We start from the raw sequence: 14,451 nt of genomic DNA on the forward strand, positions 1-14,451 counted from the left end.
AATTCAAGGAATCAAGTGAGACTTAGTGAAGACATTTGGACTACCTACATAGAGGGTACACATTGTGACCAGTGTTCTGTTTGTTGTACAAATGTGAAACTTGGTGCAGGATGTATAAAAAAATCAATCAAAACAGACAATTCTCAAACAATAAAGCACACTCCTTTTACATCACCAAACAAAGACAACCCTCATAATGAAATAGAACTTACTCAAATAGGTCTTCATACAAACTTATCTTTGTCAACATCTACTCCAATCAGAGAAAAGCCACAAACACAAGACTTTATGTCACCGTCGTCATCATCCACAAATGCAGATACAGACATACATACAGGTCATCATGAAGATTTACAAATTCCATCGACACCCACAGACATTTCTAACAACTCTTCAACAAATTCACCTGATCATTCAGATCAGTTCTCTCCTACTCTCTTTGAAAGTTTCATTGATTCACATGGATCTAAACATTCATTCACTCAGGTCCGAAAGTCCCTTCCACCTTTATCTAAACCACTTTCTGAGGAAGAAGAATTACTATTGACTAATTTGATAAGGAGAAAGCTAAATGTAGAAAAGTCTAACATAATCAAATGTAAAACAAAAGGTCAGCCAATCTACCTCATGAAACTAACAAAGAACAGAATACAATCTTCAAATGTCAAGTCCCCAACACGGAGAAAACGATCTACAGAATTAAGACACATTAGAAAACATGTAGCAGGAAGTTCAACAGAAGCCATGCAAACACAACAAGCTCATGAACTTAAAAAAAATTCACTTCCAACACGGCGCAACATTTGCGAAAAAGCAGGGATCCCTGTTAAAAAGTAATTGTCTGATCCTTCTTTTGTTCTTTCCATGAAGGAGAAATGTGGCCTCACCTGGTCCCAAGAGAAAGCAATAAGAGGATATTTGAGAGAAGCTGGTGTGAGGATTTCAAGTCACCATGAGCAAAGAAGAGAAGCAAATAGTATTGTAGGGGATGAGGATTTAGATATTAAGTATAAGGTTTTTAAAGACGCTCATGGAATGTTAACAGAAACACCTTTGGTGAGGATTAAAAACTTAAAAGATTATATCAATAAATATCTTGATAAATGTGAAAATGACCTTACATGGTATGAAGGAACTATACCTTTAGATGAAATTTGGATTAAAGTTGGTGGAGATCATGGTAGAGGTAGTTTCAAACTGAGTATGTCAATTGTAAATAGAAAACATCCGAATTCAAAATTCAATACTATCCTCATAGCAATGGCAAATATAAATGATTCTAGAGAAAATTTAGAGACTATTTTTGAGGAAGTAAATAACCAATTTCTTGAAATTGATGGATCTGATTGGAAAAATAAGAAAATCAAATTATTTCTTTTCGGTGATTACGATTTTTTATCAAAAGTGTATGGAATCTCCGGAGCTTGTGGGTCATTTCCATGTCTCTGGTGCTTCATCAACAAAAAAGACATAAAAGGTCCAAATAGATCACAGGCATCAAAATTAAGGACATGGAGTTTACTAACACAAGACAATAGTCGTTATCTTAGAGATGGAAAGGGGTTGAAAAGGAATGCTCAAAATTTTCATAATTCTATAAATAGTCCTATAATAGATATTCCATTATACAGAGTGTGCCCTCCTTATTTGCATTGTCTTTTGGGAATTACCCTTAAACACCACAAACTATTGGAAGATGCTGTAGATAAGGTTGATGAACTTCTCTTCATGACAGAAAAAGGCGACAGTGAAGATCTAAATCTGTTTCAGGAGTTTGGAAGTAATTGGCAAAAGCATAAGAGTCTACTAGCAGTTCTAGAAACTTACAAGACCTGTGAATTGCTCACCGATGTGCCTCAAGAGAAAAAAGAATGGGAAACTAAGATCACAGTCACAGAAGAAAAAATAGCCTTAGTTAATAAAGAGAAACTGTCAGAACGATGTGGGCCAGTCTGCAGTTCTCTTGATGATATATTAAAAACAAACACCATCATACCTCAAGTATATCATAGTCTTCATAGGAAATCATTGCCATAGATATTACACACAAGACGTTTACAAAAAACTCACTGAAAATGTCGTTTCTAAAACATACATGTATACAAACAATAAATTAATCAGAGATAAAGCTGAAACTATAAAAAAATGTTTTGATGAAATAAATGGAGCTTATTCTGAAATACATTCACTAATTTCTCACACAAAACCAGTCACAGAGACAATAATAGAAAGTGTTAATAGCAAGATAGAGAAATATATGACAATATACCGTAATTACTTTCCTCAAAATGTACTTCCAAAACACCACATATTGGAAACCCATTGCATACCTTTTATGAAGAAATATACTTTTGGTCTAGGTCTTTTAGGAGAACAAGGAGGTGAATTGTTACATTCAACAATTTCAAAAATTGAAAAGAGAACACAATCAATGAGAACAGAATCATCTCAATTAAAAACAATAATAAAAAGTAACCTCCTGCAGGTTTCTCCTGATATCATGTCGCATGTGCCCCCCAAAAAAAGAAAGTTAGAGAGAAATGAAAACTTGATGAATCAAACAAAATAATACTTAAACATCTTAAAATATTTGACATATTACGTTGTTAAACTTCCTCTAGAAATACAGTGCACTCTGGATACGTCGACGTTGCCTAAGTCGATTTTTACCCAAGTCGATTTTTTTTCTTGATCCCTCCCCCTTCTTCCTATATAACATCAGTAAAAAAAAAAAAACTCCACATAAGTCGATGTCGCTTAAGTCGATGTTCTTATCACTCATGACTACAATAAAATCACAAATAAACAAGTACTTCCATTGGTTAAAAAGCTACCAGTAAGAATTTTCAGTGGTTAAGAATATCCGCGAACGATTGGCGCACATCGATCTGATGTAGGTGCTTTGCCTGACGTCCGTGTTCAATGTACATGAGCAGTATTGAATAACTTTAATTTCTCCATCTCAAATTTTACATTTGTCGCAACTTCAAGTTCAAGATTTTTTTTGGGTTCTAATCCCAGGCCATCCTATGTAACGGCCCTCTTAATTAGTATCAATTTTATCAGGAATTCAAGTCAAGTCTACAACTACAATGCATGGCACACCTATCGCGGAAAAGGAAGATTCGATGCAGTTGGAAAGTCTGGCATGCGACAGAAAATCATCGCATAGGAAATTGGCATACCTGCTATTTCTGTCTCGACGATTTACAAGAAGCATGACCTTGACCTAGAGGCTCCTACCCTTCCGCTTTTCGCGGAATAATTTCACTTGATTGGTATACATTCCACATTCAAGGCAAAAATTCCGCTTTTCACCTTTCCAATCGAGGAAAATTAAAAAAAAAAAACTCTAGTGAAAAAAAAGTGAGCTATGGCTTATTTCGTCAGCATCTCCTATGGTCAATCAACACACATTTTGAGTGTCTGATTAGTCCCTTCAAAGTGTGTGCTGCTGATGTCGGATAATATTATATGTTTGGGAGGGGGGTTGACCGAAGTATTATTATTATTATGGTGACTCCAATTTGTGAGGTCAATGACCTTGGTAATATTATATGTTGGCTTCATTCCGTAATAATATTATTGAGTACGGTCAGCTTCTTTCCCTATTTAATTTTAGCCCTGTGTAAGTGTGTGTGTGTGTGTGTGTGTGTGTGTGTGTGTGTGTGTGTGTGCCGGCACGCGCGTTTGTTTAGGTGGGGGGGGGGGGGGGGAGGGTCCTGACAAGGTTAAATCCATCCATTCAATGCTTTGCTCTCAGACGACCAGGACATGTGTGTTCTCTAGTATTATTTGACCCCATTCTTAGTCTTTACACAATCTGTACATTTTTACACATTTTATATTATCATCTAACATTGACAAAGCCAATATTCTTAACAAGTTCTTTAGCAGTGTATTCACCAACGAGGATCTTACTAATATACCTACATGTGAAAGAAAAAGTGTAAACAACATACTATCAGATATAGAATTCGACAAAGATACTGTAAAGAAGAAACTAGACAAACTCAATATGAACAAGTCCCCAGGACCTGACATGTTCCACCCCCGCGTATTATGTCAGTTGTCAGAAGAACTCTCCGAACCATTAGCGTTACTGTTCCAAAAATCACTTGACTCAGGAACTCTTCCACCCGATTGGAAAGAAGCACAAGTTACACCGTTATTCAAGAAAGGAGACAAGAGTAATCCGGGCAATTATCGACCAGTTAGCCTCACCTCAGTGGTTTGCAAAATAATGGAGAGCATTATTAGAGACTATGTCATAACTCACCTAAAGAACAACAAGTTACTGTCTGAATGCCAACATGGCTTTGTTTCTGGCAGGTCATGTTCAACTAACCTCCTAAAGACTTTAAATGATTGGACAGAGTTTCTCGACCAAGGATCTTCGGTTGACGCAATCTACTTAGATTTTGCTAAAGCTTTTGATTCTGTTCCCCATCAAAGACTCTTAAACAAACTGGAAGCTCATGGTGTACAAGGAAATACTCTAAGCTGGATTAAGCATTTTCTAGTAGGCAGGAAACAGAGAGTTAGCGTGCAAGGCACAGTGTCAAATTGGACAGAAGTTCTTAGTGGAGTGCCACAAGGCAGCGTCTTAGGTCCAACTCTTTTCGTAATCTTCATTAATGATTTACCAAGTATTTTGTCTAGCTCATGTTCAATGTATGCCGATGATACTAAAGTATACAGAAAGGTAAACAATCTAGAAAATAGAGACAGTCTTCAGTTAGATATTGACAATCTAGTCAACTGGGCAGACGATTGGCAACTGAAGTTCAACGCTGGAAAATGCACAGTGCTACATCTTGGAACGAAAAACAAAATCTTTCACTACGATATGAGACAGCATCACTGTAGCGACAGAACAGCTCTGAATAAGTCAAAACTTGAGAAAGATTTGGGAGTACATGTTGATACTAAATTAAAATTCTCAAAGCATATAGAAACACAAGTTAATAAGGCAAACAGAATCCTTGGACTCATCAATAGATCTTTTACCTATTTAGATGCAGCAACTATGAAAATACTATTTACTGCATTAGTCAGACCCCATCTCGAGTTCAGCAACTCAGTATGGTCACCACAATTTGAGAAAGATAAGAAACTTATTGAAGGCGTGCTTCGCAGAGCAACAAAAGTAATTCCTGGGTTGAAAGATAAGCAATATGAGGATAGACTGAAACGTATTGAAATTCCAAGCATGACATACAGACGAGTACGAGGTGATATGATTGAAACATACAAGTTTACACACAGTTTGTATCAAGTCGAGAGTAAACTTTTCGTGTTTGCAAACAATGGAACCAGAGGTCATAATTACAAGCTGCATAAACCAAGGTGTAACACATCGCTTAGGCAACACTACTTTAATCAACGTGTGATCGACCGCTGGAACAGTCTCCCTGAAACGGTGACCAATGCTCCAAGTGTCAACGCCTTCAAAAATAGCTTAGATAGCCACTTAGCAGATTACATGTTTAGCATAGTTGAACCGCCCATTAAGATCCCATCAAAGGGTTAGACGTATATACAGGTCAAAAGATCTGTTAGGGTTAGGGCCTTCAATTTATCAAAAAGTTTATATATTATAGATACAGGTCAAAAGATCTGTTAGGGCTTTTTATTGACTTTTATCTCGATGAACTGAATGCCAAGATCAGCAAAGGCACAAAACGCCTAATACGCTGGAAAACTATACTAACTATACTATACTAATCATTTGAGTACTTTTGGATTGTCTATTACATTTTCTGTTGCAAAACATGTCATAGTCAATAACAGTAAGTTGATTCCGCTTTTTTATCTCAAATTCCGATTTTTATGTATTCTGATTCCTCTATGGTAGATCGGCGGGTGGTTGGATGGGAGCATCACCCTTGAATCATATACCTATGATGTTCGCATGGGTGTACGATCCGATAGTGATGTCGTTTCTTCTTCTCTTTACTAGCCTATCCTGCTTCTTTGGTTTGTGATTGTATTTTTGACAGGGGATATTTTTTTTCCTGTAAATCCTCTGCCTGTTTGTTCTTGGTTATTTATAATTTAGCTTATGATATCTTTAGGTTATGATTTTGATTGACATTTGTACTATTTTTGTTAGATTGCTTGTTTTTTTGTTTCAGCGGTCTCTCATATAACCTCAATTGTGTTGGAAGAGACCTAAAGCAACAAACAAAAAAAAAAAAAAAAAAATTCCTCTATGGGACTATTGGGGGTAGGAGCCTCTGATGACCACTACAGAGACCGCGCGATATGAAGGGACATACTTATTCTAGATTGGTTTGCCTTGTTCACATGCGTTTTTGCTCATTTGGTTACACTCCGGTTAAGTTGATTTTCGGATAAGTCGATTTTTTTCTCAGTTCCCCTGGGCATCGTCTTATCCGGAGTCCACTGTAGAGCTGTTATTTGTATATTTTGAGTTATATGATGCTTTCTCAATCCCCTCTCCCCTCCCCTTTTTTTCTCTTTTCTCTCTATCCCTTTCTCCCTCCAACTATCCTCCGTTCAATAGCTACATCCTCCACCACAAATCTTTTTGTTCTTTCTCATACCTAAACAGATCCATACACATACCAACACACACTAGCAACTCCCCATCTCTAACACAAACACAACCCCACATACACAAATATAAACACACACATGCATTGACACGCAAATTACTCAATACGCAAATTACTTAATATCTAATTTATAAATGGGTTTGGACGTATTAATAGACTCTACTAGTTTTCACAATGAGTTTTAAAATAAAATGAATTCAATTTTTTGTAAACACAGATAAAGTGCTGGGTATCTGCTTTTTAAAGAAAGTGAATATATAACATTAAAGTATGTTTGATGGCATTCTAACTATATTCTGTAATCTGGAGTTGTAATACAAGAGAGATTGCATATTGAATCCTCAAGGACGTCGAATGTTGAATGGGAGGGTTCAAATATCAGACGAAATAGTGAAATAACCAAATTTCCGGCACATGTGAAATTTTGTGAGTAATTAGAAATAGTCTTTGACTTTTAATTAGTGAAATTTTTTTTCACTTTGGTCGTTTAAATTTTTAGATAATTAAGAGTTTATTATGCATGTTTGAGTGAATTTTTTTTCAAAAATACTCTGAAAGTTAATGCTTAGTGTGAAAATTATATACATCTTATTATTAATAAAATTATATCAGAATAAAGATCATCTTCTCCTTTTTCTAAGTAATCACTTTGTATTTATAAATAACATTTTAAAAATAGTTGTAAAAACAGGTTTAAAAACCATAACAAAGGTTGATAATTTCAATAGCCACAAAAGGCTCTGACTGAATAGCAGAAATCGGTGAAGCGTGACAGTATGCATTGTGAGAGCAGGGGTTAAGCGGGCTGAACTAAAAGATCGCTTTTGGAACACTGTGGGGCGGGGTTCCTGACCGCCCATAGTGGGTAGGGAGGTACTTACTGTATCTTCTATCCACTATATCTGTTTTCCAACATGCTTTCTGTCCTTTTCTTGGGATGAGATTACTTGGTTTTGACCCGGTCCTGGCTGGGAGGAAAACAGTCAAATGTATAGTTAGGGTTTTGGGAGATCATATTTTTTTCCCCTTGTAAATCATCCCTCTGTTATGCATTGTATTATTTTTGTTTTACATATGATTTGTAAACATTTGAGTGTGTTCCTCTTAGCAGGAACCTGTGCTTGTGTCAGGATGAGACATTTAGGTGATTCAAACTAAGTACAATGATTGTGTGCTCTTGGACTCTACATCTGATCCCTATTTGAACCAATCCCCTTTTGTCTTTTTTTTTTTTTTTGGGGGTACTTTAATTGTAATTCTAGAACTAGAACTATTCCATTTTCTTCCTTTTTACTGGCGCTGATATGACCTAAATGTGTTGCAAGTGCCGAAAAAATTCTTTCTGGGTGGGGATCCTGACCTCCCATAGCGGGCAGGGAGGTACATACTGTGTCTTCTATCCCCTTATATCTGTTATCCAACATGCTTTCTGTCTTTGTCTCGGAATGAGATTACTTGGTTTTGTCCTGGCACTGGCCGGAATCCTAGCTGGGAGGGAAACAGTCAAATGCATAGTTTTTGTTTTGGGAGATGATATTTTTTTCCTTGTAAATCATCTCTCTGTTATGTATTATTTTTATTTTGAATGTATAATGTAAGCATTTGAGTGTGTTCCTCTTTGTTGGATTTTGTGCTTGTGTCTGGATGAGACTTGTAGGTGATTTCAAACTAAGTACATTGGTGGTATGCTCTTGGAATCTACATCTGATCCCTATTTGTTCTCAATTCCCCTTTGTCTTACTTTTTCTTAGGTGCTTTAATTGTAATTCTAGAACTTTTTGCTATCCCATTTTCTTCCTTTTTACTGGCGCTGATATAACCTAAATGTGTTGCAAGCGCCGTAAAACCCTTAAAAGCAACAAACAACAAAACACAAAAAATTCTTTAAAGATTTCATTCATTCTCCACATATAGTGGGTTGTCTAGGTGTCATTGCTTCTTCACCATTGAAATTTGTGTTGTTACGTTAAGCTTTTTTTAATGTCCTCCAATTTATTATAATGATACTACCATTGTTCTACATTTTTTCTTCTTTGATATACTTGTTGAATTCATGTCCAGATTCCTGCATCTCTGGAGTATTCCTAGGTTTTTTTCTGATTATTTTCCTCGACAAGTCACATTTTAACACCACTAATTTTTTAAATGAGGACCCGTCTCTTTCGAGTATTATCTTCCAATTTCCAGTTCTTAAACTTAAAGACAAATGGTTTTAATTTTGTTATAGCCACCCATTTTTCACTTTGAATTTGCATATTATCATATTTTCTGTTTTGAATTCGTATGGTCAGTGTTCCATTCATGTAAATGTCTAAAATGTGTTATACATGGGTATTGTATGAAGTTACAAAGTGAGACAATATTGAGTGGTAATTTAAAATTTGTGGAAAGAACATGATTCCAGTTATAGTGATAATTGAATAATTGGTTCCTAAGAAGTTAAAGAGAATTGTTTTTAAAAGGGTATACAATGACTCGTAAATAAAAAGAACAAGAACTTTTCTTTCTTTCTTATTTTCATTTTTTTCATGAATGTATGTTGACAAGATGTTTCTTAATATTTGCCTACTTTCATACTCTGATTCAAAGCAACCTCTGAAAATTGTTAGAATCTTGTTGTTTTTTTTTTTTTACATCATAGATTCTAGTATTACATATTTTTCAATTTGTATTTCAATATATGAAAAAAGGATTGATTTGTTATAAGAGATTTTTTACAGTAGGTTTTGTCTTGTGTTATTAAATGTTTAAGAGACTTTAGATTAACTAGCAAATAGAGAATTATTTTTCATCGTTTTTTGTTTTTTTTAACTTGCCATCAGTTGGCACCCATTTGTAGAAATAATAAACTTGTATATCTGATAGCACTTTTATTCACAATTTTTTGCCAGATAAGTTGAAATGTGGAAAGTTGTAGACTGTATCATCTTCAATTACTTAACGCTGTAAAATTATCACCATTATATTGTGTTGGTGTTATTTCTAGAAGGTCAATTTTAAACACTGAATCAAACACATGACTTTAGATTGTCTGACAAGAGTCACTGTATAATTAGTCAAGCTCCGTTTTCACTTGACTGATAAGTCGTGCACATTTTCAGCCCATCTGGCCCCTCAAGGATTTGGAAACTGGCAGTCATTCAGCCCGAAGACAGATGAAGCAAGTTCCAGGGGTCACAATGTTATCCACACCATCAGACAAAACAAGTGGGCAGTCGCAAGAGCGAGAGGTATATTTTCTTCATCTTTTCGAAGCATTTTTTTCTTCTTTTCTCCAAAAGATAGTTTTTAATGTTATTCTTTATGAGGATGTGATTTACAATAGCTTGTTATTCAAAATTTTAAACACATAAGCAAAACGAAATGGTATTTCAGGAACAGATATTTACTAAATTCCTTTATAAAGAAAAAGATGCCCTATGAATTGGACATTTATAATACCCTTTAAATTAAATATGTGTTTATAGTTAATATTATAAAAAATTTTAAGTAAAGGTTATTTATCTCAGCAAACATTTATCTCCTCTTACTTTGCTTATTTTTATTTTTTTTTTATTTGTTTTTCTCTTTGACTTTTTAGAGTGGTTGTCAAGCCAAGGAATGTCTACGAATTTTGAACAGTTCTCAGACAGTGAGCTTAATGAAATGATGCTAAATTTTTATACATCTGCTCAGAAGAAGGATGGTGCTCCATTTTCTGGTACTGCATTGCTTGCATTCAGGACTGCTCTAACACGTTTCATGAACCAACAGGGGCGTAACATTAGCTTGGCCACTTCCCAGGCTTTCAAACCATCTAATGCTGTGTTATCAAGGATAATGAGCTGCAGTGTGAAGGTTAATCGGGTCATCTCAACATCTGACATCATTCTACTTTATTCCAGTGGAGCTCTTAATTCTGCTAATCCTGAGTCCCTTTTGTACAAGGTCTGGTTTGAGCTCCAAGTTCATTTTAGAAATAGGGTTCCATGGAACAAGGTGAGCCCCACCCATTTCAAATTCTCATTGGATAGTGGTAATAAAGTCTACATCACCTGGAATACTGCAGGTTTTGGGGGTGTGGATCAAGTGACTATTCTACCCATTGGTGGAAAGTACTGCCCTGTGGAATCTCTCAAAATTTATCTTCAGAAGCGCAATCAGCTTTGTCCAGGTTTTCTTCAGATGCCAGGCTCTCCAGATCAGGTAGCGAGGGGAATGTGGTTCACTCAGGAAGAGTGTAGAGATTCAAAGGAAAGATTATTTATGAAAAGACTATCTACAACGGCAAAACTGAGTAGGGCTTACACCAATGCTTGCATTCTGAACAGTTACGAGGAATACTTTCATGCCATGAACAGCCTTGCCACATTAAGCTCATAAGATTTGTACCAGATTTAACTCATTCAGGATCTAGAATGCTTTGGTTTGAAACTCATAAAAGAAAAAATCCATTTCACCATCTATCCAAAGCAGATTTGTTTTACTTCTTCCAAGCTAAATCTTTAATGCTTTTTTGCATACCAGAATTTCATTCAGCCAACCCTTCCTCTTTTAGCGGAATCATTCCGATTTCCACTCCTTCCACCGTTCCGTCATTGTCTCTTAAATACAGATTTTTAAAAATATTGATAATGATAAGAAGGGGAGAATAAGAAAAGAGGTGGGGAAAATATAGATGTCAAAAGGGAAAACGAATTATTCTCCCTTTCCCCATCCCCATTCCATTCCCTAACACATGCAATTGTTTTGCCATCTGATTAAGAATTCCAAGAATTGTTAGGTCGCAAAGTTGATAGTAATTTTGAGAAGGAATTGTCCATTGGGAAATGTGACGTGGTAAGAAAAATAACGAATTCCTAATTTTTGTCTCAAATTTCTATTTTCTGACTTTCTGATTCCACTTTTGGAAAATTAAGGGTTGGCAAGAAATTGAAAACTATTATATACACAATATCTTTTCTTAACTCTGATCCAATTTGAATGGTAATTAAACAATTTTGGCGGGTGGTTGGATGGGAGCCTCACCCTTGAATCATATACCTATGATGTTCGCATGGGTGTACGATCCGATAGTGATGTCATTTTTTCTTCTCTTTACTAGCCTATCCTGCTTCTTTGGTTTGTGATTGTATTTTTGACAGGGGATATTTTTTTTCCTGTAAATCCTCTGCCTGTTTGTTCTTGGTTATTTATAATTTAGCTTATGATATCTTTAGGTTATGCTTTTGATTGACATTTGTACTATTTTTGTTAGATTGTTTGTTTTTTTGTTTCAGCGGTCTCTCATATAACCTCAATTGTGTTGGAAGAGACCTAAAGCAACAAAGAAACAAAAAAAAAGAAACAATTTTGATTGGACGTTAATGTAAATATGAGCGAGTTAAGCCATGCACAGGGTGAAGAAGAGAATATTAGCAGTTAACTTCTTTCTTCTGGTATCACAAATTGTGTGTCGATATTAATGTAAACAAAACTACTAGAAATACATTTAATTTGTTTTGTGCTGTCCACTAGCTATTTTGCTATTTGGAAATTGCAAATGCTCCTGCTTGAAGCTTGAAGAAATATATAGCATTAATTAAACGGAATAGAAGCTTCAATTTAATAAACAAAGAGAGATGATGTGAATGTTTTTAGTTTCCCCTTCGTCAACAAAACAGGATGGACTAGATTCTAAAGACGATCTTTGTAAATTAAATTAAAGCTTCTATTCCATTTTATTGTTATCATTCATTTGGAAACTGACATTTTTGTTGGTTCCAATAGCAACATACTTTCGCCTGTTACTAAGTGAGCTTTTGTCCTGGCCTTGGCCGGAGTCCTTAACTGAGAGGAAAACAGTCAATGTACATTTAAAAAAAAAGTTTTGGGAGATGATAATTTTTTCCTTGTAAATCATTTATCTGTTATGTCATATATTTTTGTTTTAATTATGTATTTTAAACATTTGAGTTTATTCCTTTCAGAGGATTCCTGTGATTTTGTCTGGATGAGCTTTTTGATCTCATCCTAAGCACAATGATAGTTCGCCCTTGGAATAGACTTCTGTTCTCTATTTTTTTGGAACCAGTCCACCGTGTCTTACCCTTTCCCTTTTGCTTTTAATTGTCTTCTATCTCTCATTATCTGTTTTCCCTTTCCACATTGCTCTCATCTTTCCCCCCCTGGTCCTGGCAAGGATCTTTAGCTGAGGAGGCAGTTAAATGTATGGTTCCTTTTGAGAGAGTTCTTTTTCCTTATACATCTTTGCTCTGATATGTACTATTTTTGTTTTTAGTTTTGAAAACAATTTAATCTATCCTTTATTGCGAGGTCCTTTGTGCCTGGATGGGACTTGAGGGTAATGTTAAAATTGGCACGTTGAAAGATTGCTCATTGAATCTTCTGTTCTGTTCCCTATTTGAACCATTCCCTTTTGTCTTTAGTGCTTTAACCAGATCTAGAACCTTTCCTTGGGTGGGGTCTTTTGTTTGACCTTACATGGTTGGCAAGAGGTCACTTGTGTTTTCTATCCCCCTATATATTTGATTCTGTTCACAATATACTTAGAACACGCTCTGAAAGAAGTTCGAAAAGTCATTCCAAAACCAACGACTCATATTGAGAATGCAATCCCTAGAGAAATCGCCTATGCAGATGATGTCGATTTTATTGGATCAACACCAGCAAATATAGACATCATACAAAATACCCTCATGAAATATAACCTCCAAGTCAATGCCAATAAAACCGAATTTACAACAATATCGAGGAACAAAGAGGAATGGAAAAGAACAAAGTCGGCTCACTAATTGGAGACACCGAGGATGTACAAAGAAGAAAACAGCTATCAAACGCCGCACTCAGTAAACTCACCAATGTATGGATTAGAGGTGACAAAATAAAGAGAAAAACCAAACTGAAACTGTACCATGCTCTTGTAAAACCGGTACTTCTGTATAACTGCGGCACTTGGGCGTTGACAAAATCCGAAGAAGAACATCTGGATGCCTTCCATCGCACACAGCTAAGAAGGGTACTGGACATCAAATACCCCAAAAAGATCTCAAATGAATCACTCTATAAGATCACAAAAGAAAGACCAATCTCCCTTGACATTTTACAACAACGATGGCAACTTTTCGGTCACATACTACGCAGGGACAAAAACATACCAGCAAACCAAGCCATGTCGGGATACTTCCAAAAACACGGGAACCTTTTCAGAGGAAGACCGATCACAACACTCCCTGTGATCCTAAACAAAAACCTCACAACACTTGGACAAAGCATTAGTCTCATAACGGCAGGGGACCTTGAAAATCTGAGAACCCTAGCAGAGGACCGGCAATATTGGAGTCAAGTCAAGTCATATATTTGTATCGTGTAAATTATCTCTCTGTTATGTGTTGTTAGGTTTTCTGTTTTGGGTATATTCTGTAAGCATTCGAGTGTTCCTCTCAGCGAGATCCTGTGCTAGTGTCTGGATGAGATTTATAGGTGGTCTCAAATGAAGTAACTGATAGTCTGGGTGGGGTTCCCGATCTCCCATAGTGGAAAGGGAGGTACTTGTTCTGTATTCTATCCTCCCTGTATCTGTTTTCCAATTGCTTTCTGTCTTTGGTCTTGGAATGTCCTGACCCTGGCCAGAATCCTTGGCTGGGAGGGAAACAGTCGAATGTATAGTTATAGTTATTGGAGATGATATTTTTTTCATTGTAAATCGGCTCTCTGTTATGTATTGTTAGTTATGTATTCTGTAAACATTTAAGTGTATTCCTTTTAGTGGGATCTTATGCTGGTGTCTTGGTGAGAATTTTAGGTGATCTCAAATTAAGTACACTGATATTGTGCTCTTGGAATCTACATCGGTTCCCTATTTGAACCATTTCCCCTATGTCTTACTTTT

At 35.9% G+C, this 14,451-nt stretch overlaps 1 protein-coding gene across 2 annotated transcripts in view; it reads left to right on the forward strand.

Annotated features, from left to right (window-relative positions):
* Positions 1 to 14,451, forward strand: part of LOC144965374 (uncharacterized) — a 63,755-nt gene that overhangs the window by 20,159 nt on the left and 29,145 nt on the right. The window contains exons 4-5 of one of the 2 annotated variants that reach the window (XM_078900640.1): positions 9,683 to 9,811; positions 10,162 to 13,321. The exons of the other annotated variant lie outside the window; for it this stretch is intronic. Of the exons in view, the coding sequence (XP_078756766.1) occupies positions 9,683 to 9,811; positions 10,162 to 10,943 (911 nt within the window). The 3' untranslated portion in view covers positions 10,944 to 13,321. Of the gene's footprint in view, positions 1 to 9,682; positions 9,812 to 10,161; positions 13,322 to 14,451 lie in introns of those variants that run through there. 2 annotated transcript variants of the gene reach the window in all.

Source organism: Berghia stephanieae, chromosome 2 (assembly GCF_034508935.2).
Source record: "Berghia stephanieae isolate SIO BIC M18660-M18661 chromosome 2, UCSD_Bste_1.3, whole genome shotgun sequence".
NCBI classification, from domain to species: domain Eukaryota; kingdom Metazoa; phylum Mollusca; class Gastropoda; order Nudibranchia; family Aeolidiidae; genus Berghia; species Berghia stephanieae.